The 25,113-nt window shown below is 45.2% G+C and overlaps 1 protein-coding gene and 23 non-coding genes across 24 annotated transcripts; all 24 read left to right on the top strand.

Annotated features, from left to right (window-relative positions):
• Positions 1-14,979: 14,979 nt before the first annotated feature.
• Positions 14,980-15,061, top strand: Trnas-cga (transfer RNA serine (anticodon CGA)). Its single transcript has one exon. It is a non-coding gene; the product is annotated as a tRNA-Ser (tRNA).
• An 85-nt stretch (positions 15,062-15,146) lies between these two features.
• On the top strand, positions 15,147-15,228 carry Trnas-cga (transfer RNA serine (anticodon CGA)). The gene has a single exon. It is a non-coding gene; the product is annotated as a tRNA-Ser (tRNA).
• An 85-nt stretch (positions 15,229-15,313) lies between these two features.
• Positions 15,314-15,395, top strand: Trnas-cga (transfer RNA serine (anticodon CGA)). Its single transcript has one exon. It is a non-coding gene; the product is annotated as a tRNA-Ser (tRNA).
• Positions 15,396-15,480: 85 nt separating this feature from the next.
• Positions 15,481-15,562, top strand: Trnas-cga (transfer RNA serine (anticodon CGA)). The gene has a single exon. It is a non-coding gene; the product is annotated as a tRNA-Ser (tRNA).
• An 85-nt stretch (positions 15,563-15,647) lies between these two features.
• Positions 15,648-15,729, top strand: Trnas-cga (transfer RNA serine (anticodon CGA)). The gene has a single exon. It is a non-coding gene; the product is annotated as a tRNA-Ser (tRNA).
• Positions 15,730-15,814: 85 nt separating this feature from the next.
• Positions 15,815-15,896, top strand: Trnas-cga (transfer RNA serine (anticodon CGA)). The gene has a single exon. It is a non-coding gene; the product is annotated as a tRNA-Ser (tRNA).
• An 85-nt stretch (positions 15,897-15,981) lies between these two features.
• On the top strand, positions 15,982-16,063 carry Trnas-cga (transfer RNA serine (anticodon CGA)). Its single transcript has one exon. It is a non-coding gene; the product is annotated as a tRNA-Ser (tRNA).
• An 85-nt stretch (positions 16,064-16,148) lies between these two features.
• Positions 16,149-16,230, top strand: Trnas-cga (transfer RNA serine (anticodon CGA)). The gene has a single exon. It is a non-coding gene; the product is annotated as a tRNA-Ser (tRNA).
• Positions 16,231-16,315: 85 nt separating this feature from the next.
• Positions 16,316-16,397, top strand: Trnas-cga (transfer RNA serine (anticodon CGA)). Its single transcript has one exon. It is a non-coding gene; the product is annotated as a tRNA-Ser (tRNA).
• An 85-nt stretch (positions 16,398-16,482) lies between these two features.
• Trnas-cga (transfer RNA serine (anticodon CGA)) lies at positions 16,483-16,564 on the top strand. Its single transcript has one exon. It is a non-coding gene; the product is annotated as a tRNA-Ser (tRNA).
• Positions 16,565-16,699: 135 nt separating this feature from the next.
• Positions 16,700-17,908, top strand: LOC119396034 (uncharacterized). The gene has a single exon (XM_037663116.1). It carries the CDS (start codon positions 16,700-16,702, stop codon positions 17,906-17,908), a length of 1,209 nt encoding a protein of 402 aa, XP_037519044.1.
• Positions 17,909-21,631: 3,723 nt separating this feature from the next.
• On the top strand, positions 21,632-21,713 carry Trnas-cga (transfer RNA serine (anticodon CGA)). Its single transcript has one exon. It is a non-coding gene; the product is annotated as a tRNA-Ser (tRNA).
• Positions 21,714-21,798: 85 nt separating this feature from the next.
• On the top strand, positions 21,799-21,880 carry Trnas-cga (transfer RNA serine (anticodon CGA)). Its single transcript has one exon. It is a non-coding gene; the product is annotated as a tRNA-Ser (tRNA).
• Positions 21,881-21,965: 85 nt separating this feature from the next.
• On the top strand, positions 21,966-22,047 carry Trnas-cga (transfer RNA serine (anticodon CGA)). The gene has a single exon. It is a non-coding gene; the product is annotated as a tRNA-Ser (tRNA).
• Positions 22,048-22,132: 85 nt separating this feature from the next.
• Trnas-cga (transfer RNA serine (anticodon CGA)) lies at positions 22,133-22,214 on the top strand. The gene has a single exon. It is a non-coding gene; the product is annotated as a tRNA-Ser (tRNA).
• Positions 22,215-22,299: 85 nt separating this feature from the next.
• Positions 22,300-22,381, top strand: Trnas-cga (transfer RNA serine (anticodon CGA)). Its single transcript has one exon. It is a non-coding gene; the product is annotated as a tRNA-Ser (tRNA).
• A 1,360-nt stretch (positions 22,382-23,741) lies between these two features.
• Positions 23,742-23,823, top strand: Trnas-cga (transfer RNA serine (anticodon CGA)). Its single transcript has one exon. It is a non-coding gene; the product is annotated as a tRNA-Ser (tRNA).
• An 85-nt stretch (positions 23,824-23,908) lies between these two features.
• Positions 23,909-23,990, top strand: Trnas-cga (transfer RNA serine (anticodon CGA)). Its single transcript has one exon. It is a non-coding gene; the product is annotated as a tRNA-Ser (tRNA).
• Positions 23,991-24,075: 85 nt separating this feature from the next.
• Trnas-cga (transfer RNA serine (anticodon CGA)) lies at positions 24,076-24,157 on the top strand. Its single transcript has one exon. It is a non-coding gene; the product is annotated as a tRNA-Ser (tRNA).
• An 86-nt stretch (positions 24,158-24,243) lies between these two features.
• On the top strand, positions 24,244-24,325 carry Trnas-cga (transfer RNA serine (anticodon CGA)). Its single transcript has one exon. It is a non-coding gene; the product is annotated as a tRNA-Ser (tRNA).
• An 85-nt stretch (positions 24,326-24,410) lies between these two features.
• Positions 24,411-24,492, top strand: Trnas-cga (transfer RNA serine (anticodon CGA)). The gene has a single exon. It is a non-coding gene; the product is annotated as a tRNA-Ser (tRNA).
• An 85-nt stretch (positions 24,493-24,577) lies between these two features.
• Positions 24,578-24,659, top strand: Trnas-cga (transfer RNA serine (anticodon CGA)). The gene has a single exon. It is a non-coding gene; the product is annotated as a tRNA-Ser (tRNA).
• An 85-nt stretch (positions 24,660-24,744) lies between these two features.
• Positions 24,745-24,826, top strand: Trnas-cga (transfer RNA serine (anticodon CGA)). Its single transcript has one exon. It is a non-coding gene; the product is annotated as a tRNA-Ser (tRNA).
• An 85-nt stretch (positions 24,827-24,911) lies between these two features.
• Trnas-cga (transfer RNA serine (anticodon CGA)) lies at positions 24,912-24,993 on the top strand. Its single transcript has one exon. It is a non-coding gene; the product is annotated as a tRNA-Ser (tRNA).
• Positions 24,994-25,113: the final 120 nt, after the last annotated feature.

Below are 25,113 nucleotides of genomic sequence, written 5' to 3'. Positions count from 1 at the left end.
TTCCAGAAGCTTCTGTTAGGTTGAGTTGGCTTGAATATGACAGGAACACCTGCAGCTCTTTTCTTTTTGTAGGAGACAACAGTGAAGGCTGCCTGGTCCATCTCTTCGTTGTCTTCTGTAGACGCCCTTGACTGAGCGTCATCCTCACGCAGCCGTTTTCTTGCTTGTTCATCTTCTTTGTGGTCTACAGAATGAATCTGCTGACCTGATGCCTGATTACTTGCGGTGGATGCCATTAGAGCATCATGAAGGGCGGGCGACAACGGAGGGCCGCCGCGCTGCTGCTTCTGGCCAACACGTTTCGGGAGTCGATCGCTGTACTTGCGTCGCAGGACGGTGACCCCCAGACCGTCCTTCGTTGATGTCGAGGCACAAATATTAAAAGATGAACTCTACTTTTGCTAAAAAAGACTGAAAATTACAGACGAGCGTTGAGAAGCCAGCCTTTCATACGTCTTCTCGAATGGTACCTTGAATACTCGTATTATCTCGTAATATCTCGTAGTATGGTACCTTGAATACTCGTATTATCTCGTAATATCTCGTAGTATGGTACCTTGAATACTACGAGATATATCCGAACGCCATGGCTGGTTTTCGACGTCACCGATGTTCCATTGACAGTGTTATCGATCTTGTCACGTATGTCCAACATCAAAAGACATGTAAAAGATTATCTGTTGCCATGTTCCTTGATGTAAAAGGAGCGTACGACAACGTTCTGTATGACGCCATCCTAGAAGCCATGGGATCAGTGGGCCTAGGTGGTCAACTATATCGTTGGACACACAGTCACAAGGTGCAAAGCTTGTAAAGAATCAGCTGACAAGAATCAAACTTGTCAGCTAAATAAGACACGGAGATCGCATTACCTTCGATGATCAGATCGCCAAGGGCGTTTCATTTACTCTTTCTTAGAAATGTGTCGTTTGGACATTTACGAAACAATTTCGATTTGTTTTTGTTTTTATCGAAGAAACGGTTTTGAAATGCAGGTTCTTACTTGCGGAGCTCTTTGTTCAGTTTATTTTGATAAGATTTAAACAGCTTCAGGTCAACAGGATCGCGGGTGACCATAAAACGTTTGAAAGGCTTACTCTTGCGTTTGATCAAACAACAAGAATTCCCCACCACGCACGGACACTTTAAATAAGGAAGCATTTTTGAACCCACTTCAAAACAGTATGTCTCTGGAGAGAATATGAAGGTTCTGGGGTCAATCCCCAATTGTGGAAATTTGTTTTTTCGTCCACTTTAATTTCATATCTTTCTATGTCATATTTATTATAATTCAAATAAAATATAGAAACAACGCCCCCTATGCTTTCGCTGAGTTTATACAGTTGTGTCTAATAAAAAAACAGGCACTTCGATTAATTTCCCTACTTTGTTTTTTAACAGCGGAACTGTTTAAGCTCTGAGAAAGTCGGTAAGTCGCGAACAAACATTATCATCATCATGAACTGGCACGCGATCTCTTCGTCCTCTTCTTCGTCTTCTGCTTCGCTCCCAGAACACGTGCGCCGATTTGTCCGGCGTGGGATGCAAAACTCTGATGGGCGAGAGAACAAGTACAGAGAGAAAGAGAGATAAATATAGAAAGAGAAAAGAACAAGAGGGAAAGAAAGAAAAATAAAGAAATAGAGAGACAGAAGAAGACAGAAACACGGAGAAAGAACTACACAGAGAGAGAATGATAGAAAGAGAGAGAAAAAGGAAGCAAGAAATAGTGAGAGCAAAAAAAAGAGAGAGAGAGAGAATCAAAGAAACAGAGCGAGAGAGAGAGAGATCGAAAGAAAGAGGAAGCGAGAAATAGAGAGACAGGCAGAAAGAAAGGGAAGAAAGAGAAAGAATGATAGAAAGAGCGAGAAAGAGAAAGGACAGCGAAAGATAGAAAGAGAAATAAACATAGACAAAAAAGAGATAGAAAAAGAGAACGAACGAGATCGAAAGAGAGGAAGAAAGAGAGAAAAAAATAAAGAGAAGCGAGGAAGGCCGCCCAACTCCACACTTCCTTCGGGCTTGGCTCCACTAGTGCGAAGCTGTTTTAATTTTTTTTTTTTGCATAGAAAGTACTAGTATAACAGATTGGTTTAATGAAACGGAGACGCATTAACATCTCTGTTTATTGATTAACATTTAACATTCAAAGAATAATTTACCCGCGCTTTCGAGAATTTTGGCTAATATAATGAAGTTAGGGTTGAAACGTATTACCATAGGCGATGTTTAATGGTCCTTCTATGTCCTTTTGTGAAGCTCAGTGCTTCTCAATTTAATAAGTTCTAGGGGCATGTGGATATTCGAAAATTTGTAACAACGAATCGAATAGCGTTCTATTCGATTCTGTACTCGGATTTATTAGTGCATATTCGAAACATCGATTATTTTCCGAATAATCAGCACCGACGGGAAAGCTCCAATGAAACAAAACGTTAGAACAGCGAGGTGTCACTTTCGTTGTTTTCATCCCTGTACGACCAAAATGCCTGCAGCCCAAGCTTTTACGGGATTATCGATGATCTGTTGATCATCGGACGTAAGGCATTTTCGTTTAAATCTCTATTGTAATCAAAGCGATAGTGTTATCAATCCACTATCATCACCATAAGATTGGTGGCTTTGTTTCTATTTTTGGTTACACATAAGAATCTTCTGTCATGTTGCAATGAATAACGACAAACGCAAGTGTGGTGTTCGTATAAATTTTTCATACAGATACAGTAGACGACATTGATGATTACCTGCTTTTCGCAACACTGATGGTTACCAGCATGGGGCGCTAAGCCCACTGCTGTGATAATTTCTTTATCTCTTTGATTACATATTAGCTGTGTGTGTGGAGTTCGGTTCAACATTGTTTAAACTTAATATCTTAGTACTATTTAAAAGCTGATGTAAAAGTAGCCCCTCGAATACTGTACTCACTGCTTTACTCCCCCCTACATTTACAATATATCTCGAAGACTCTTGTCGCTTATGTATGCGACCTTGCATCAGTTTTGTAGATCAAAACAATCGCAATATCCATGTGTTAAAATCTGTTGATATTTGCTTGAAATAAAATATTCTGGAATTGGGCTGTTTCCTTTACTATTCGAAAACTATTCGAATAGTATTCGTTATGTATTAGATTCAGTGTCCTCATTACTCGATTAGTACAGTAAAATTTCGTTAATTCGAACTCGAAGGGGACTATAAAATTGTTGAAATTGAGCGGAGTTCGAATTAGCGGGGGGCAGTGGGGGGGGGGGGGGGGTGGCAGTGCTAGAATGATCGGACATCGCACCACACTGCGCGGGCAGAATCCAAAGAAGCCACCTCTGGACTCGTCATCGCGAATTAGGCGCTACTGCACGTTTGTGGCAGGTTATTACAAACCTGCCTAAGAGCTTTGTAATGGTTTCTTTAGTTACATTATTCGGATAATATTGCTAAAAGAAAATGCACTAGAATGTGTTGTCAACTCTGCTCGGCTAATATGGACTGGGCGCGTAAATAACTAAATAAATATACTGAAGGGTCGACAGTTGTAGCGGCAGTATATCTGTTTTGACGAGAGTGGGTGAAGCTAGGGAACAAAAATGCAGCCGCAAAGCAGTTTTTCGTTTTCCTTTTTTAACGATCCAAATTTGTCAGTAACGTTACGCGATACACATCACAAAGTGCGATATCTGTTGGTTTCATTCACAAACCGACAAGTATTGCGTACTAACGTAAACATCGACTTCAGCAGGGCAGAAAGGAGAAGAAAATGCGAGATTTCATTTTTAAAAAACGCCAGCTCTTATTAGGGTTAACAATTTCGATGCACTAATTCGCAGTAGTCAAAAAGTACAATTTGGTGGAGAGAACGTTCACGCTGCTTTCAGATACATCAGTACCTATCAAAAAAAAAAAGTGGCGGCAAGCTCACCAATGTTGCCTGTGCTATCTTCCTTAATGTCTAGGTGCCGTTCCTTTCGTTTTCTATGCATCCACAATGCGGTCGATATTATAGAGTTATCACAGGCTCTAGAGGAAAAGCTCCCCATAGGGCCCATGCATTACAATCTCTGACCACCAGGGCTCCGCCATTGGCGCCTTTTGCACTACGCTGCGAGCATTCCCAGCCCCTGAGACGCGTGCTTGAATTGACGGTATAACTCCGCTTTCCTCGCAATTAATGAAAGTGAATGCACGTAAAGCAGATCTAAGTACATGTGAACAGAAAGCGCAGGCGACAACGCACTGCGACTCACAAATCAGCCACATGACGCGCAATCGCCCGTGTTCTCGATCTCAAGTGGATATGGTGGCGCCATCTAGCAAAAACGCCTGCAAACGCACCTTCCTGTACCATGAGTCCTGGTCAGAGTAAATTGTCTAAAGAGCCTTGAATCTTTCCTAAAAATATTCGAAATAAACATTAAACGCTTTCCGCACGCTTCTAATTCGTCAAAATGCCCGTATTTGATTTGTGTTGCTGACGCTGAATAGCGCTAATGCTAGTCGATTTGTAAATAACTGCAAAGGCGACAGTGACAATGGTAAGGTAATGGCGGTGTTGTTGTGGTCAGTGCTCTTTCGGGCCAGCTTTTCCTTAGAGTCTGCACTAACTCTAAGGTCGATATATTAAAATACTGAGAAAGAAAATTATCGCAAATCATGTACGCTCAGATAGATTTATACGTACCGCGCGTGCGAATTCACGCAAAACTTGGTAACGGCAGACGCTGCATAATAATTCCATCATCTAAAACAAAGCCCTTCGTGCAGTCGGTGCTAGCCATCCTACTTCCACACGTGTTTTATTTTTATGTACTCGGATTCAGCCGCCAGAGCTCAAGGGCTCGTGACCGACGCCTAGGTGGGGATATTAGCCCAAATCCCCGAAGAACTCGCCGGACTTTCTTTTTTTAATAAAGTTGCTCTCTCTCTCGGATTTCACCCGCAAAGACCGTCAGCAACGCTCGGCGCAGGCCGCACCGCAATGCTTCAGAAGCTTCCTGATTGTGTGAGATCATTCCGTTAAGGTTGCGCGCAGGACGCGAATAGTCTAGTTCATCCGAGAGCTTACGCGACCACCAGAGATAACGCTAAAATCTTCGATAGCACATGTATAAAAGCCGACGCGCTTTTCCGCTTGGCAGATTACTCGACGGCCGACAGCTGACGGCCGACAGCTGCTCACGCCGCTATCAGTCCACAGCCTGTATCGCTTGTATGTTGAGCTTCCATTTTCCGGGCACAAGTTCGCCCAAATAAAGAGTTTCGTATTTCACCGTCTTTTAGCCGCCTTCTTCAGCGTCACGACACGTCAGAATACATATGAAAAATTGGACACAGAGAAAGTTGGTCTGAACAAGCATAGGTTTGTTCATAATAGCAACAAAATACGAAACGTAACCACCACACAAACACAAAGTACCAAGCACAAACCCTAAAGTGGTTACTTTTCATAAACTATATGTTACACTTACTGAAATTCAAAAAATAATGCGTAACCATCAAGGAAGGACTCGAGACAGAAAAGAAAAAGGCTGCCTAGAGTCCTTCCTTGATTGTTACGCGCCTCTTTTTGTATTCCAGTAAGCATGCACCAACTTGCCCAACAACAAGGTTTAATATGTTGCTCATGTGGCTAAATCGAGCATGTGCCTTCCAGAGACTACCGATGTCATCACTTGTTACTGATTGAAGCGATTCTCTATTTTGCATAGAGAAAATAAAGGTGCGCTGTTCCTTGTGACATGAGGGGCAACTTTATAGGTATAAGCTTTGGATATTTCAGTTTTTTATTTCATTGATGTATACTTATGCACCACATTCGCCCTGCCAGCATTGGTTAGCTCTCACATATAGCGTAGTGCCGCGTGACATGTGCCGGTGCTTGTAGCAGACAACAGTTGTGTCGCATTTGCGGCTCCCTTCATTCATGCTACGTTTCATGCGGTGCTTATCTCATACAGCACTTTCGTTATGTAGTTACATATCTTCTCTTGCGTACTTCATAATTTTCTGCTCTGTTTACTTCTCCGCAAATAGGCTTTAGTGTTTGTCATGTGGACAACATCTGAATTTCGCCATTTGCAGAAGTAGTTTTCAGATGGGCGGCACGAAGCTGTGCACGTGTAGGGCACGGTGACTAAACAGGCTGGAAGCACATTGGTACCCGAGGTATTTGGTAACTTTAAATTTTCGGTCACCTAATTTCGGGCAGCAATCATTAAGTAGTAATTGGTTCTAGTAATAAAAAGCTTTCAAATAAACGTTATCTGCAAACGCGGTGGAGGACGAGAATAGTAAACTACTTTTTTTGTAGTATGGCACATTTTTTGTAGTATGGCACGTTAGAAGTACTACCGACTAATCTTTCAATATTACGTTATTTATATTTGAACTACCGGCACCAATGATATAAACTTCTATGCAGTAAAGTGAGTTTGGCGAGCACACTCACCGGCGAGTGCGTTCTACAGCAAGTGTCGCTGCGTTACCGTTTGACAGCGTGTGTATGACACTAGCGTCAAGTGTACTCGCTCAAGGTGCACTTTACCCGTGTGGCAGTGTTATTAAGTGACCGTCATCTCCTGCTTTGCTTCGCCCAAATGCATACGGTTCCCGGTGTGCAATACTATTTTCCCACATTTGGACTATACGGTACGTCACGGCGACGGCAAAACATTACCAGAAGTATTCCTACAATTGATGTTGCAATGAAATCTCAAAATGGCATATTCCTAAGGCAGATGATTGAGGCAAGTCCTTTATCAGCATATGTCGTGCATACACATAGGCTTTCAACAGCTGAAGCAGATTACTGTAGTACAAGGGGGTTATTCGCCATTCCGAACAGATTCAACGTGCATGGTGCACAGCAGCAATCTGTTTACTGGACAAGAAATCTGTGTAATGCCACAAAAGAAAATAGATTTGTTGCATTAAACACGACGTAGGGTTGAGGTAAATTTTATCCAGAAAAATTGATAGCTTTGTAGCCTACCTTGGGGATCGCTGAGAACAAGGTGTGGACGATCTCCAGAAACGGAGACCATGAGTTCACGGAGCGTGCTGTCAACGTTTAGTTCCAGCAGTTGTGTGTCTTCAGAATGCGCATCCACTGACACCAGACTGACTTTGTTAGGCTGCATTGATGCTTTCACGAAACTAATCACCTAAAAAGAAGAAAACAGGGAGCACATAGTAACCTTTACGCAACTTAGAATAATAGGTCGAAGCTTCATTGAATTCATAAGCGTCGGCGCATGCGCCGTGATACAGTCTTCAGTGCGCTCTTATCGCTACATCAAGCGCAAAGCAATGTGTGTGTTTATGCTGCCCACTTTTTCATATCTTTTGTTAAGAATAATGTGCAGCTGCAGCACAAAACAATATTCAGGGTATGATTTTCTTTTAGACCGTGGATATTTTTCATAAAAAAGCTATGACCATATGGCGCCTGCGGTGTTCGCACAAAACTCAACAACAAAGTGGAAATTCGTTGGCCCTGATAAAATATACCTTTGGCCCTGATAAAATATACCTTAAGAATACTAATTAGCAAAAATTGTTAATAAATTTTTAATACGAACTCGATGGGTGTTTCTTATTAGAGAATTTTGTAAGGCGTCACAATTCACGGCATATGACCAACTTTGCTCATGTTGATAGCAATTAGTTAAACAATAAATTGTCTTGAATTACTCTCTTCATTGCAACTTTAGCACGGCCAAAGTATTTCCACCTCGCCGTAGGGCTTGTCTGCGAGAATGGCAGCTTGCTTATGGTCATTCCTTCTTTTATAAATAATTGGCCTTGTTTTCAGGAAGCACGTCTAAATAAAGGAACGAAATATGTCTGCTGTTTGAGAACCAATAAAGGGCTAGCATTTTTTTTTTTGCGAAATATGACCAAGTTTTACTAATTTCCTTAAGTGTGCCCTGATATTCTTATTATTGTTATTAGGGGATTTATGCTTACGACTTGAGTGTTATTTGCATGAATGTATAAAAAAACTTTCTTTTATTTCAAGCCGCTAATTTTCTTTAATGAATTGCAATGCGCTGTTTTATCCCTTCAATTAAACGACAACAGAAGCGAACACTGCTTGCCTGTTAAAAAGCAATGTTAACATAAAGAATTAGCAAAATTTTGCTAGCGAAGTTTAGGTAATCAAGTTCGGCCGCATGCCGGAATAGCCGAAATTTTTCTTCGTCTCGCTTTGTCCTTCTCGTTGTTTAAGAACGTAGAAGCAGGCGTCCTTAACGCAGGATTGCTCAAGACAGCAAAAACGCATTTAACAAAGTGAGTCTGTTCTCTACAGAACGTTACAACGTATGCAGCATACACAAACATAGAAACTCTTCTATAAATTTCAACGCATCAGAATAAGCAAGAAAAAGGAAACTAACTTTAATATGATACTAAAATGACCGAAGCATGGCATGGTCTCCTACCACTGATACATAAATAAACCGCGTGTCCCAGCTAACTCGGACCGAGATCAAAAAAAACAGCCATACGCTTTGGGAAAGCTGTACCTTGTAGGAGGATCGAAAGGTGGGCCAGTTGGTAATTCATTTTCTTCGTTCAGCGAACTGGGAGCGCGGAAAATACACAACGGACGAAGCGAGGAACCACACAAGACGAGCGCTCGTCTTGTGTGGTTCCTCGCTTCGTCCGTTGTGTATTTTCCGCGCTCCCAGTTCGCTGAACGAAGAAAAAAGCTGTACCTGCTGTATATTGGCGGTAGTCGTGTGTACTTAAAACTTGTAGTTTTTCTTTACTAAGTATTCATTAATTATTTACATTTAATTAGCCAACTTCCTCATTATTGCTTGAATCGGCTAAGCATTACGGAGACCCTTAAATTGGTTTTGAAATTTTGACAGCAGTTACCGTGAGCTGGAAAAATGCCAACATTATACTAATACACAAGAGAGGAGACATAAAATACATAAAGAATTACGTACCCATAGGCTTACTTTCTCTGATATGCAAGATATTTACAAAGGCTTTTTCACACAGGATAGGCGGAACACTTGACTTCGACCAACCTAGAGAACAAGCTGGTTTCAGGAAAGGCACGATGGATCACATTCATGTGAGCATTCAGGTAATGGAGGCAGCTACTGAATACAACGAACCCCTTTATTTAGCTTTCATGGACTACGAAAAGACATTAGACTCACTAGAGATACCAGGAGTCTTAAAAGCACTCAGTCGACAAGGAGAACCTAAAACTTGTGTCAATACCTCGGCGGGCATCCACAAATACTCACAGCTACCTTACTTGTCCACAAAAAAAGCGATAAAATTACGGTAAAAGGGGAGTGAGACAAGGAGATGGAATATCCCCAGTAATGTTCACTGCATGCTTAGAGAAAGTATTTAACGAGCTAGACAGGGAAGGAGCAGGAATCAAGGTTAATAGAGAAGGTATGAGCAACCTACGATTTGCAGGTGACACATTACTCATCAGTAACAATGGCAACAAATTGCAAAAAAAAATGATTGAGCGATTAAAGCGAGAAAGTATTAAAGCAGGCCCAAAAATAATTATGATCAATACAAAGGTAATTGAATAGCCTGGCGAAAGAGAAAAACTTCACGATTGGAAACCATACATTGGAGCGTATAAAGAAAACGTATACCTAAGACAACTACTAAAAGAAGCGTATTATCACCAAAAAGAAATTCACCGAAGAATAAGAATGGGCTGGAGCGCATTCGGCAGGCACTCCCACATAATGCCTGGAAGTCAGCCAATGTCGTTAAAGCGAAAAGTATACGATCACTGCATACTGCCAGTTCTAACATGTGGGGCTGAAACATGGAGGATAACAAAGCAAGTAGAGAAAAATTTGAGGACCACGCAGTGTGACATGGGACGAAAAATTATACTAGTAACATTGAGAGATCGGAGGACGTCAGCATGGGCCAGGGAACAAAAAGGGGTAGCCCATATCCTAGTCGACATCAAGTGGGAGAAATGGACCTGGGCTGGCCACGTAATGCGTAGGACAGACAACCGGTGGACCGAAAGAGCCAAGGGATGAGAGACAGTTACGAAGGGACGGGAACCACAGTCGACGAAGGCAGAGATGGAGTGACGAAATTAAGAAGTTCGCAGGGATAAAATGGAATCAGCTCGAGCAGGGTAGGGTTAACTGAAGATCATTGGGAGATGCCTTCATGCTGCAGTTGACATAAACAGGCTGAGAATGATGATGATGATGATGATGACAACTTTCCTGGAGCGCATGGTTCTTTTCAAATATTGGTGCGAGTTAGCTGGAACACCCGGTACATGAAGGAATTAGCGCTTACTTCGTTTCACACTATTTTCCCGCATTTGAACTGCACTTGGGTTGCCGAGGCTTTTCGCGTTGCATATGTACGCCTGCTTGCGATATGTACCGTGAAATATCTTGTCCTAATAACGCATCATTATTGCCGTGATTTGCTCCTACTCTGGCTATTTGAAGCTTTCTGCATTCTAGCACCATTGATAATTTAAAATGCACACAGTACCACTATTTTGCCTACGGAGCAACGTATCATTATTGCTCTATGAATAGGAGCAAAGGGTGGTTGTTGATGTCGTAACTGACAGTGATTGGCAGAGATGGATAAGGTTAGAGCGTGTAAGACGTAAGACAGATAACTAGCGCTGAATTAAGAGTTATGTCAGAAGGAAAGCGAAGCGCAGTTGATGTTAGGGAATCAGTGCGGTGAAATGAGCAACGCTGTGGCAATTGCATGGTGTCATCAAGCACGAGGCATGAAAAATTCAAGATCGATTAGAAAAACCTGCATGCAGGAGTTGAGTAAACTAGGATGATGCATCTGTTGCTGCTTACAGTGTTTGCAATGATAATAATGATGACCACTATGGTTGCGACATGGACACCTAATGGTCAGCTTACTTCTTTCACGTCCGTCTCGCGTAGGCGAAACACGTGACCAGAGCTGGCTGCTGCAATTCGTTGAAATGCCAGGAGGCCCGGGTGACTGGAATCACCGCAATCCCCCGTTAAAACGAACACCACCTGAAATAAAAATATATGGGCACAACGTTTATTGCGTCTAAGGTAACCGGTGATCTTGTGCACTTCGTAAATAACTTAAGATTAGGAAACACATTATCAAATGAAACACGAAAATCATCATGCGGGTTTTTGCAGAAGCATCAAGCTGGTCGCTCTCAAACTGCATACAAGCTAATGGAAAGGTAATATTTGTCGCTGCCAGTGCATCTCATTTAATTATTGTTATTGCATTTCAAAAAAAGTCAAGTCTTGTAAAAATTAACGTTCATTTATTCCATTTTCCTCTTCAATAAAACTAAAAAAACACGACATCATGTTAGAAACTGTGTAACTCAGTATTCAAGTTATTCCTCAAATCTGTATACTGTTACGTAAATAAATGTGCGCATATTCCACTCTATGAAGTTCGACGAGCAGCGAAGCTGTTGAGCCACACACACAGAGGCGACATAGCGGAAGTCCGTTTGGCATCAATGGCCAGGTTGTGAAAGTGCCCACCAATGTTCAAACCATTGAGCAGAGTCTACTGCGACACATGGACGACGACGCCGCCTTCTACGCGCACATTAAGCGATGTTTGTTCGCCAAGCCCACCTACAAGACCGCATTCTCCGCTTCGTGAAATGAGTAGGCTTCACTGCAACTCGTAATGTGGCAAAGCCAGCTCACAAATACCATACCAAGCTTAAGCAGATCCCTTTAAAGTCGCCATCACTTCTGAACACAAATGCAATGTTTGGACGACATTTTCTCAGCGGCTATACAAGCCGTCTTGCAGCAAAATATGAGGACCCTCGGACTTTTCTTATTATTCTATTAATTATTTGCTGTTGACCCAAGACCCGCGCATGTCTTGGCAGAACGTAGATGCAGCAGCTAGCTGTTGCACGGCCGCTGGGTCAAGCGTTTTGATATATAAGTTCTTCCCCTGCTTTCTAGGGGGAGCTACATAAGCACACACACACACACACACACACACACACACACCACACACACACACACACACACACACACACACACACTACCCACAGGGCGCGCGGTCTATTTTATTTACACATTTTTACGTAGTGGTTCTTCCACTGCTCCCTAGGAGGCGCTAGGGGTTTTCTGTCGGCGGACACGAAGTAACCCCAGCAACGAGTCATACACAGCTTTCCTGTAAAATATTCAACAGAATTTACGTACATTTTAGCGCCCCTCTAAAACATACCTCTTAAGTGAAGACCGGAATTTCCAAGACACTTTGTGAGTATTCTAACATTGCAAGACTATCTAACAATCACACGTAAGCTGCAAGTCATATACCAAACCTTACTGCTTCAGAAACTCTAAGAGTCGGATAATTTCATATGAGAGTTAAATGAGAAAATTTTAAGTAAAAGATATGTTGCTGTTCTTTAAAAAATATTTTCAGCTAGCTTACATGGCCGGACTTTAGCGCTTTTCCTGGATTACTTGTGAAAATGACCGTAAAGATATTTGCATCAAATTTCAATGAATTTCATGGCAATACGCTGGAAAAGAGTAAAAACTAGGTGCTTTTGTATATGCAACGAAAAAAAAACCAAGCATGGGTACAATATTCTGTGATATTCAGTTATAGCTATATTATTCTCCATAATAAATGGAATGTAGAGGCTATATAAATTAAAATTATTGGCAATGACAGGCACTATATTGCCAAAGATATTAAAAACCATAGCCACAGCACTTTCGTTCGAGGGGGAGGGCGGTGAGTGTTTACCAATTCGTAAGACACGGCACGCAGATAACCGCATCTTTAACTCGTCTACCTGAAGGCCGCAACCTGCAAAGGTTAATTCAGTACAATGGCGATAAAGTGTGCCAATATTAAACTTGCAAACACGTTTAAATTCTTTTGTACACTAATTGTTTAAAATTCAACAATGTACTAAATGCATTTTCATTCGGTATATTAAGTCTCCATCCTTACTTTCATATGTCTTGTACGTCACAAATGCGTTGCTACTGACGCAGTTTGTTATATCGAATGTACAGTACGGTCCACTGTTAAAGGGAACACTCGAATGAGCACCTTTCATAGTGCTGGTGCCCTAACGGCAAGTGGATGTGGAATGATTATTCGTGCACGGCGCTAGTCTCTCAAATGTAACTTGATAGAACGGTAGCTTGGGCAAGTTGGTGATTTGGAATCGAGATATTTGCGCAGCGTAAAATGAACGAGGACACATGAAAAGACACAACACCAGCGCCGGTGTTGTGTCCTTTCACCTGTCCTCGTTAATTTTGCGCTGTGCAAGTATGTCGAGTCTGTCGAAAGGAGTCAGAACTGTCAACCACCAGTAGTCCTATGCAAATATGAGCCACCATGCTTTTGTAGGAGAGTGAGATCCGGACATGCCCTGCACGCAAGTGTTCCCTTTAACAGCAGACCCGTCTGTACATGGAACGTTGCACTTCTCTTTGTATGTGGGGCTTCTTTTCTTAGACATTTCTGTTTTTTTTTCAAGCACATATCACAGTTTTGTATATATGGAGATCTTATTGTATTTCAATTTATTATTATTTGTATTTGTTTTATTTATAAAGCTGCATTGGCTCTTACGTTATGAATGCCCCTGTGTAACTTATTCACATTACCTGTGCTTATTCACCAGGACTGCATTAACTCGTGGATTAGACTGGACTAATACCTAGTCATATCGGCTAACGGTACATATACATGTGTAAAAATGTATTCTGAGTTGAGTGACAATAAACACCCAGTTGATTTAGTACGAAAATGAACTTTAGTCCGTACAAACAGGCTTCTGAGCTAGCGCTTCAATGTCGCTAGTTTTAAATCACGATATCTTACCTACATGATTAAGGATGATTTCCCAGTTCTTAGAACTCAGGCAACAGAGTGAAATTTCTTATTAAACAGTACGAAATATCATCGCGTCAAATCGCAACTTCACGTGGCGATTGGAACTTTGAAAAAAGGCACGTCGCAACAGAATCTGGTCGCGGAAGACGGCAAGTCGTCTGAAACACACAAGTGGACGTACCGCTTTTTCTTCGCGTTTGGTGTGAAGTGCTTATCAGTTTCATTCTTAACCTCAAAATAAGCGCAAAAAACTCTCGTTTGTGTTGCAGAAGAAGCGCCACGATGGCTGCCCCCTAGTTTCACGCTATACATTGAAAAAAAAAAGAACCAAAGAAGAAAAGAAGTGAAAATTGTGGTTTGCTTCGGCATGGTGCGCAAGAATTAGATAAGCACGAAAGATCAGACGCAGTGAATAAGCTGTTCACTTCCGTATTTCAGATGACTTTTCGTTTCTCCTGACCTGATTCTGCTGCCACGTACCCATATTTTTAAAGTTTGTCGCACTAAGCACCAGTCTGATGTAACACAGCGGCGGCGTTTCCTACGCGCCTGGCGCGCTCAATTGCGATATCGCATGGATCGTGGCCTTCAATTTCGGTTACTCATATCTCAAATTACCAATCCTTTTTAGGATTTCTAAACAATGAATATGCCATAAATTGCCAGGTCTTACAACTTTCCCATATAATAATATCTGGGGTTTAACGTCCCAAAACCGCGATATGATTATGAGAGACGCCGTAGTGGGGGGCTCCGGAAATTTCGACCACCTGGGGGGTTGTTTAACGTACACCGAAATCTAAGTGCACAAGCCTCAAACATTTTCGCCTCCATCGAAAATGCAGCCGCTGCCACTGGGATTCGATCCCGCGACCTTCGGCTCAGCAGTCGAGAGCCATAACCACTAGTCCACCCTGGCGGGGCCAACTTTCCCCTATAAACAACTGCCCTGCAGCTAATAATTCTTTAAAAGTAAAATGACGAGTTTTTCTAATGACTCATTTTAATGTATTTTTAGGCGCAGCAAAGAATTTTCGCCGCTCCCACGGAGCTATACGTATACGATCGAGCTGTTGGTCCGCATGCGTGTGTGGCGCAGTCGTGGCCGAGTGGTTAAGGCGATGGTCTCGAAAACCATTGGGGTTTCCCCGCACAGGTTCGAATCCTCTCGACTGCGTGTATGTAGCCTATTATTTTTCTTTAGCCTAGTTCACGGAGCTATACGTATACGATCGAGCTGTTGGTCCGCAGGCGTGTGTGGCGCAGTCGTGGCCGAGTGGTTAAGGCGATGGTCTCGAAAACCATTGGGGTTTCCCCGCACAGGTTCGAATCCTGTCGGCTGCGTGTATGTACCCTATTATTTTTCTTTAGCCTAGTTCACGGAGCTATACGTATACAATCGAGCTGTTGGTCCGCGTGCGTGTGTGGCGCAGTCGTGGCCGAGTGGTTAAGGCGATGGTCTCGAAAACCATTGGGGTTTCCCCGCACAGGTTCGAATCCTGTCGACTGCGTGTATGTAGCCTATTATTTTTCTTTAGCCTAGTTCACGGAGCTATACGTATACGATCGAGCTGTTGGTCCGCAGGCGTGTGTGGCGCAGTCGTGGCCGAGTGGTTAAGGCGATGGTCTCGAAAACCATTGGGGTTTCCCCGCACAGGTTCGAATCCTGTCGACTGCGTGTATGTAGCCTATTATTTTTCTTTAGCCTAGTTCACGGAGCTATACGTATACGATCGAGCTGTTGGTCCGCAGGCGTGTGTGGCGCAGTCGTGGCCGAGTGGTTAAGGCGATGGTCTCGAAAACCATTGGGGTTTCCCCGCACAGGTTCGAATCCTGTCGGCTGCGTGTATGTACCCTATTATTTTTCTTTAGCCTAGTTCACGGAGCTATACGTATACAATCGAGCTGTTGGTCCGCGTGCGTGTGTGGCGCAGTCGTGGCCGAGTGGTTAAGGCGATGGTCTCGAAAACCATTGGGGTTTCCCCGCACAGGTTCGAATCCTGTCGACTGCGTGTATGTAGCCTATTATTTTTCTTTAGCCTAGTTCACGGAGCTATACGTATACGATCGAGCTGTTGGTCCGCGTGCGTGTGTGGCGCAGTCGTGGCCGAGTGGTTAAGGCGATGGTCTCGAAAACCATTGGGGTTTCCCCGCACAGGTTCGAATCCTGTCGGCTGCGTGTATGTACCCTATTATTTTTCTTTAGCCTAGTTCACGGAGCTATACGTATACAATCGAGCTGTTGGTCCGCGTGCGTGTGTGGCGCAGTCGTGGCCGAGTGGTTAAGGCGATGGTCTCGAAAACCATTGGGGTTTCCCCGCACAGGTTCGAATCCTGTCGACTGCGTGTATGTAGCCTATTATTTTTCTTTAGCCTAGTTCACGGAGCTATACGTATACGATCGAGCTGTTGGTCCGCGTGCGTGTGTGGCGCAGTCGTGGCCGAGTGGTTAAGGTGATGGTCTCGAAAACCATTGGGGTTTCCCCGCACAGGTTCGAATCCTGTCGACTGCGTGTATGTAGCCTATTATTTTTCTTTAGCCTAGTTCACGGAGCTATACGTATACGATCGAGCTGTTGGTCCGCGTGCGTGTGTGGCGCAGTCGTGGCCGAGTGGTTAAGGCGATGGTCTCGAAAACCACTGGGGTTTCCCCGCACAGGTTCGAATCCTGTCGACTGCGTGTATGTAGCCTATTATTTTTCTTTAGCCTAGTTCACGGAGCTATACGTATACGATCGAGCTGTTGGTCCGCAGGCGTGTGTGGCGCAGTCGTGGCCGGATTCCACTTCCGGCCACCGTAGTGAACGGACGCGGAATGTTGTGCTCCTCGAAAGGGGCGGTTTCAGCGGCCCAGCCGAGTCGCGGTATCAGGCTTATGGAAACGTCGACACAGGATTATCAGCTCGTTCTGCCCCAGCTTCCATCAGGTACAACTGTCGGCAATACTGTGTTTCTGCATGGTGATTTAAAAGCCCGCCCCTACCGAGTTGAGCATTTTCGCGATGCGCTCGATCGTCTCAAGCTGATGCCGGAGGTGACGGCCCTAGGGGCGTATCAGATGAACCACGTTTGGGCAATAACTTTTAAGGACGAAGAGGGAAAAAAGAAGCTTTTGTCGGCGAAAACGCTCAGCGTTAAGGACCACCGGTGCGTCGCTATTGACCCCTGTCACCAGGACATTAGGATGAAGATGTACTGGCTGCTTCACACGACGCCCGACGAGGAAGTTCGAACAGCCTTAGCGCCATACGGCACCGTGACTGAGATATGCCGGGAGAAGTGGCGTGTTCCAGGATGCGGGGACAAAGGCTCTCACACTAGGCTGGTGTCGCTGCGCTTGAAAGCTGGCATGACCATTGAAGACATACCACATCAGCTACGAGTGGGGGAAGACCATGCGCTCGTGTTCGTGCCTGGCAGAGCCCCGCTCTGCCTCCGGTGCCACGGCACCGGCCATATCCGGCGCGAGTGCCGTGTGCCACGCTGTGGGCTCTGTCGTCGTTACGGCCACGACGAGACTCAGTGCGTGAGGAGCTATGCCAACGTGACCGGATCTGGCAGGGGTGAAGCCTTGGAGGAACACATGATGGACCAGGCCGACGCGGAAGCAACTTCTGGAGGGAGCAGCGACTCGCCTGCTTTGCAGGTGAGGTCCGATCAGAAGGCTAGTGGAGAATGTCAGCCCAGCGGAAGAAAGGACGAGAGTCAAGATAACAAAGGTCAAGACGTACCGGGAGCGGAGGCGTCCATGGTACGTCCAAAGGCGGTGGCTACTAAGGGGGAGGCTCCTCGAAGCTCCTCTGGAGTAGACGCTACTGAAGAGCCTGTTGAGGGCATGGATTTAACGGGTGCGAGCTCAAAGAGGCCCAGGGACCCGTCAGAGGGAGGAGACGGACATGAAGGTGATGACGGTAGCTGCGAGGGTCCTCCTCCGAAAGCTACCCTTCTCAGACGCGCAACCCTGAAACCAAAACCGAACATTCCGCCTGACAAGCGGAATTCGCCGCTGGCTGCCCCGCCGTAGCGGGGTCGCTGTCTGGGAGTGATCTATGGCTGTGGACGGTCTTCGTGCGGAACTTCCTGACCCTAGTGCTAGTTTGCAACGGAACTGGTGGGCCTACAAACTATGCGTCAAACATGAAGGGAGAGCAGAACGATGTAAGTTTGTTTGCAGTATAATTCGTTGTGCGAGTGTACTTTGAGCTTTCTCTTCTGTTTTCATGGCCAGTAATAATAATGTAGCACTTCGTATTGCCACGTTTAATGTTCGAGGGTTAACGTCCAGGCGGCGACAAGTGCAATTAAATCGCCTGTTGATGGAAAACGACATAGACATTCTTGCTGTCCAAGAAACAAAGATTGAAAGTGAAGAGCAAACAACGAAAATGGTTGATATGTTTAAATCACGGTACAATGTTTGCGTATGTCATGCGGTGGGCAAGTCAGGAGGGTGTTTATTAATGCTGCGTAATTCTGTCGGTATCGTTGAACAAAGTGTGTTAACAACCCAGGATGGACGATTTGTACTGTGTGATTTTGCTTTACATGATGTATGTTGGCGAATAATATGTGTGTATGCTCCAAACATCGTACATGAAAGAACTGAATTTTTTGATTATGTGGCCAACCTTTTGACACCTGACAGAAATGTGGTTCTCCTAGGAGATTTTAATTGTGTTTGCATGCCTGAAGACCGTGTACAGAATACGAGAGGTAGAGATACGAGTGCAATCAGACTTCATGAAATCGTGTCGAATTTTGAGTTAGCCGATGTCGGAAACATCTTAAGTGGAAATGAAGTATTTTACACTCACTTCCAAGGGGAGAGCCATGCTAGGCTAGACCGGATATACATGTCAGCGGGTCTTGTGCCAAGGCTCACGAACTACGCAGTGAAACATGTGAGCTTTAGTGACCACAGCATAGTGGTGTGTACGGTCGGGAAAAAATACAGCGGCTCGAAGTTTAACTGGGAACTCTGGAAAATGAATGATAACATCTTAAAAGACGAATGCTTCGTGAGAGCTATAATGGAAAAAATCCAAACTGTAAGAAAGGAGGCTGTGTCAAACATAGCGGAGGCATGGGAGAATTTTAAAAACGAAGTAAAACTACTTGCGATCGAGAGGACGACGGTGATACGCCGCAAAGCAAAACAAAGGGAAAAAGAATTACAAAACATGCTAGGTTACTTTCAAAACGCCGAGTGCACTGTACCGGGATTATTTAGTACAGAAATAAAAACGATCAAAAGCGAACTTGAAGCGATGGATGCGGAGCGTTATCAAGGCGCAGTGATAAGGGCACGAACGGAGCGGCTATGGCAAGGGGAAGCGCCAACAAAACGCGCGCTCAGTGAAGAGAAAGGCTACGCCTCAAGTAACCGTATTAAAGAAATCTGGTACAACGACGCTTTGTCGGCAGACCAAAGTACAATAGAGACAGCCTTTGTTGAGCATTACCGGACACTGTTAAGTAGACAGGTCAAAGTATCGGAACAGTTCGTAGATACCTTTCTGGCGCTCCTGCCAAAGGTAGATGACGAAGTGAAAGAGGGACTCGAAAGGCCCATCTCAGTCGCTGAAATGTTACACGCTATAGAAACCCTTGGTAGCGGAAAGTCGCCAGGACCTGATGGGCTGGGAGCGCTCTTCTACAAAACGTTTAAGATGGAAGTTGCAGAAATACTTCACAGTGTTATAGCAGAAGCATACGAACTTAAACAGCTACCACCCTCATTTAGAAGAAGTCACGTTGTGCTAATACCTAAAACAAATGACCCAATCAAGCTACAGTCAGTAAAGGGATATAGACCTATAAGTCTCACGAATGTGGATTATAAATATACATGAAGGTACTAGGGAAAAGACTACAGTCTGTTATTAACACAATAGTTGGTCCTCATCAAACTTGCGGAATAAAGAAGCGAACAATATTCACTAATATTCACGTCGCTAGAAGTATACTGGAGTGTTGCGACTCGAGCCTCGGGTGCGTTGCAATGGTCCAGCTCGATTTGGAAAAAGCTTTTGACAGAGTTGCTCACAGCATTCTTATGGCCACGTTAGAATACATCAATGTAGGTGGAATCATTCACGACGGTGTCGCCATGGCTTATGAAAAATGCTCTGCTCAACTGATAATAAATAACGACTGAGTGACAACATACCGGTGCTTTCAGGAGTGCGTCAAGGATGTCCCCTGTCGCCGTTGCTCTTTGCTATTTTTCTTGAGCCTTTCTGTCTAAAGATACGTGAAAACCAAAATATCCGTGGCTATCGTCTAATAAACCAAGAGGTAAAAATACTAGCGTACGCAGACGATATTGCGCTGTTCTGTACAGACCAAGAGAGCATTCGGGAGGCAATTAAAGATGCTAGACAATTCTGTAGCAGCACTGGTAGTGCCATAAACTGGCAAAAAAGCTTAGGCTTCTGGCATGGCCAGTGGAGTAGTAGGCGGACAGTTTTCGAAAGCATAGCGTTCACCGACACCCCGACCAGTTACCTCGGCGTGCCTTTACAACATTACCAAGATGCGAATACGCAGTGGACAGAACAAGCTGAACGGGTTCAGGCGCAAACAACCAGGTGGGAGGCAGGAGCCTCTCAATATTTGCGAAATCGGCAGTGTGTAATGTGTTTCTTGTCGCCAAAGTGTTTTACATGTTACATGTATTATGTATGTCCCGAATGAGTGTGCAGAAGATGCACAGAATTTTTGCTGTTTTTGTGTGGGGATCTAAATGGGAGCGTACAAGTCGTTTGAATTTGTTTCATTCGGTGAAAAATGGGGGACTGGGATTACAAAACTTGTTTTTCAAGCAGATAGTGGCTAGATTCATGTTCCTGCGTGATCAAAGTAACGGTTTCTTGCGATGTGTCATCCAGACGCAACTGAGTGACGCAATGCCAGATTTTCTAGTTACGTCAAGCCCAGCACCAAAAGTGTCAGTGAAAGGGTTTTGGTATGAGATAATAAGTGCTTATCGGTTCCTGAGAGCGCACTTTTCGTTAGAATATTTGAGCGCTGTCACAAAAAAGCGATTGTACAGAGATTTGGTGCAGGTTATGTGTCCTGTTCCAAGATACCGGGCGATATATGTACTCGGGAATGAAAAGAATGTTTTAAAACGGGTTAGAAGAATGCCAGTGAGGGCTACCACAAAGACGTTTTTCTTTATGCTACACACGGGCACGCTTCCTGTCAAGCCATGGCTAAAAGAGAAGGGAATATTTCTACCTTGGGGTGTAAACTGCTACATTTGCAAAAAACCTGAAACCATTGAGCATATTTTCTTGGATTGCTGGGACTCCGTCTTCCTTTGGGATATTCTACAAAGGACTTTAAAAAAAGAGTTCCCACTAACACCATTCGGTATCCGGTTTTTACCATTTGAAGAAACAGGAGGTGTGCCCTACGACATGGTGATGCTACTTTGTATGCACAGCGTGTGGAAAACACGAATGGCTGTGCGAAATGAAGATGTAGATATAAGGCCTGCTAGTGAATACTTTAAAGAAAATGTTCTCTTTATTCGAGAAGTGTACAAATCTCTTAGTGAACCACCAGAGTGGTTACCTGCCTTTGAACAATTGGCTACAATGAAATACTATTAACATAATTCATCAACAAGATACAATCGCGGATTGCACACGTTGATTTTTCGGCTGGGGCCGATGGTGTCTGTGCTGTCCAATGTCTGTATCGCTACGAAAAAAAAAAAAAAAAAAAAAAAAAAAAAAGCGCAGTCGTGGCCGAGTGGTTAAGGCGATGGTCTCGAAAACCATTGGGGTTTCCCCGCACAGGTTCGAATCCTGTCGGCTGCGTGTATGTACCCTATTATTTTTCTTTAGCCTAGTTCACGGAGCTATACGTATACGATCGAGCTGTTGGTCCGCGTGCGTGTGTGGCGCAGTCGTGGCCGAGTGGTTAAGGCGATGGTCTCGAAAACCATTGGGGTTTCCCCGCACAGGTTCGAATCCTGTCGACTGCGTGTATGTAGCCTATTATTTTTCTTTAGCCTAGTTCACGGAGCTATACGTATACGATCGAGCTGTTGGTCCGCGTGCGTGTGTGGCGCAGTCGTGGCCGAGTGGTTAAGGCGATGGTCTCGAAAACCACTGGGGTTTCCCCGCACAGGTTCGAATCCTGTCGACTGCGTGTATGTACCCTATTATTTTTATTTAGCCTAGTGCACGGGGCTATACGTATACGATCGAGCTGTTGGTCCGCATGCGTGTGTGGCGCAGTCGTGGCCGAGTGGTTAAGGCGATGGTCTCGAAAACCATTGGGGTTTCCCCGCACAGGTTCGAATCCTGTCGACTGCGTGTATGTACCCTATTATTTTTATTTAGCCTAGTGCACGGGGCTATACGTATACGATCGAGCTGTTGGTCCGCATGCGTGTGTGGCGCAGCCGTGGCCGAGTGGTTAAGGCGATGGTCTCGAAAACCATTGGGGTTTGCCCGCACAGGTTCGAATCTTGTCGGCTGCGTGTATGTAGCCTATTATTTTTCTTTACCCTAGTTCACGAAGCTATACGTATGCGATCGAGCTGTTGGTCCGCATGCGTGTGTGGCGCAGTCGTGGCCGATTCTACTTCCGGACACTTTCGTGAACGGTTGGGGAATGTTACGCTCCTCTGGGGCGGTATCAGCGGCCATGCCTAGCCGCGGTGACCGGAATGCTGCCTTCGGAAACCAGGAATATGAAGTTATTTTGCCTCCGCTTCCAACCGGTCGTATCGTTTTGAATACTGTTTTCCTTCATGCTGATGTTTGAGGACGGCCATACCGAGTGGAAGACATACGTGACGCACTTGAATACTTGGGTATGTTGCCTGACGTTGAAGCGTTAGGCGCATACGAAATGAATCACGTGTGGGCGGTGACGCTGAAGAACAACGAGGGGAAGAAGAAACTGCTTTCGGCATCTCAAGTGTCAGTGAAGGAGCGGCGCTGCCTCGTAGTGGATCCGAACAACCAGGATATAAGGCTAAAGCTACACTGGGTCCTTCATCATGTCGACGACGATGTACGGACGGCGTTTGCACCGTTCGGCAAAGTCACGGAAGTGTCAAGGGAGCGATGGCGCACAGGAGGTCTATCCGAGAAAGGGTCAACGACGCGGCTCATAAGTCTGCAGCTCAAAGCAGGCTACACGAAAGAAGACATCCCGCATCAGCTGCGTGTAGCAGGTGAGCTGACCTTAGTAGTGGTTGCTGGAAGAGCTCCCCTCTGCTTACGATGTAAACGAACAGGCCATATCAGACGTGAATGTAGAGTGCCACGGTGCACGTCGTGTAAGCGCTTTGGCCATGCTGAGGAAGAGTGCGTAAGAACTTATGCGAAGGTTGCGGGGCCCTCTGCATAGGATGATAAAACAGAACATCAGATGGATGAATCAGAAGCCGAGGAAGTTGCAGCTCGCAAAACGAGGGAACTTGAGCCTGTTGACACGTTTCCTTCGTTTCTACCAGCCAGTAGCGACAAACCGGAAGAGCATGTAAGCGTGCCCGCTAGACAACGCACTCCGCACTCTGAGAAGTCAACGGCAACGCCCACCAAACCGATGAAAAATACTGTGAACTGTCAGCAAACACCAGTAGTGAAACCCGAGCGTCAACTTGACGACATGATGGATACGAAGACTACCCCGTGGAAGAGAGCACGTGAGGAAACAGAAGCTGAGAACAAGACCCCGGTTGAGTCCAATACCGGCGAACCGCCTACAAAGATGGCCCAAGTCCGCCGCATGTCCTTGAAGCCGAAGCCCAACATACCCCCGGATCGCCATACCTCGGGAGGCTCATAACCTCCTGGTCCAAGGAATTGCCATTGCTATGCATGAGTGGCGCAGTCGTGGCCGAGTGGTTAAGGCGATGGTCTCGAAAACCATTGGGTCTTCCCCGCACAGGTTCGAATCCTGTCGACTGCGTGTATGTACCCTATTATTTTTATTTAGCCTAGTGCACGGGGCTATACGTATACGATCGAGCTGTTGGTGTGGATGCATGAGTGGCGCAGTCGTGGCCGAGTGGTTAAGGCGATGGTCTCGAAAACCATTGGGGTTTCCTCGCACAGGTTCGAATCCTGTCGGCTGCGTGTATGTACCCTATTATTTTTATTTAGCCTAGTGCACGGAGCTATACGTATACGATCGAGCTGTTGGTCCACATGCGTGTGTGGCGCAGTCGTGGCCGAGTGGTTAAGGCGATGGTCTCGAAAACCATTGGGGTTTCCCCGCACAGGTTCGAATCCTGTCGACTGCGTGTATGTACCCTATTATTTTTTATTTAGCCTAGTGCACGGGGCTATACGTATACGATCGAGCTGTTGGTGTGGATGCATGAGTGGCGCAGTCGTGGCCGAGTGCTTAAGGCGATGGTCTCGAAAACCATTGGGTTTTCCCCGCACAGGTTCGAATCCTGTCGACTGCGTGTATGTACCCTATTATTTTTATTTAGCCTAGTGCACGGGGCTATACGTATACGATCGAGCTGTTGGTGTGGATGCATGAGTGGCGCAGTCGTGGCCGAGTGGTTAAGGCGATGGTCTCGAAAACCATTGAGGTTTTCCCGCACAGGTTCGAATCCTGTCGACTGCGTGTATGTACCCTATTATTTTTCTTTACCCTAGTTCACGGAGCTATACGTATACGATCGAGCTGTTGGCCCGCGTGCGTGTGTGGCGCAGTCGTGGCCGAATGGTTAAGGCGATGGTCTCGAAAACCATTGGGGTTTCCCCGCACAGGTTCGAATCCTGTCGACTGCGTGTATGTACCCTATTATTTTTATTTAGCCTAGTGCACGGGGCTATACGTATACGATCGAGCTGTTGGTGTGGATGCATGAGTGGCGCAGTCGTGGCCGAGTGGTTAAGGCGATGGTCTCGAAAACCATTGGGGTTTCCCCGCACAGGTTCGAATCCTGTCGACTGCGTGTATGTACCCTATTATTTTTCTTTACCCTAGTTCACGGAGCTATACGTATACGATCGAGCTGTTGGCCCGCGTGCGTGTGTGGCGCAGTCGTGGCCGAGTGGTTAAGGCGATGGTCTCGAAAACCATTGGGGTTTCCCCGCACAGGTTCGAATCCTGTCGACTGCGTGTATGTACCCTATTATTTTAACATGAAAGTGTTTTATGCCGGGGTCCACCAAGACTTTCATACGTATTTCCGCCACGGAAGTGCGTCAGCAAAATGAACGCCATCAGATGGCAAAGAAA

This window comes from Rhipicephalus sanguineus, chromosome 1 (assembly GCF_013339695.2).
Source record: "Rhipicephalus sanguineus isolate Rsan-2018 chromosome 1, BIME_Rsan_1.4, whole genome shotgun sequence".
Lineage (NCBI taxonomy): Eukaryota > Metazoa > Arthropoda > Arachnida > Ixodida > Ixodidae > Rhipicephalus > Rhipicephalus sanguineus.
This window is presented reverse-complemented; position numbering and strand designations above follow the sequence as displayed.

What these genes read in the sequence shown, in the direction of transcription:
- LOC119396034 (XM_037663116.1), top strand. Translation starts at nt 16,700, where the DNA reads ATGTTGTGCTCCTCGAAAGGGGCGGTTTCAGCGGCCCAGCCGAGTCGC.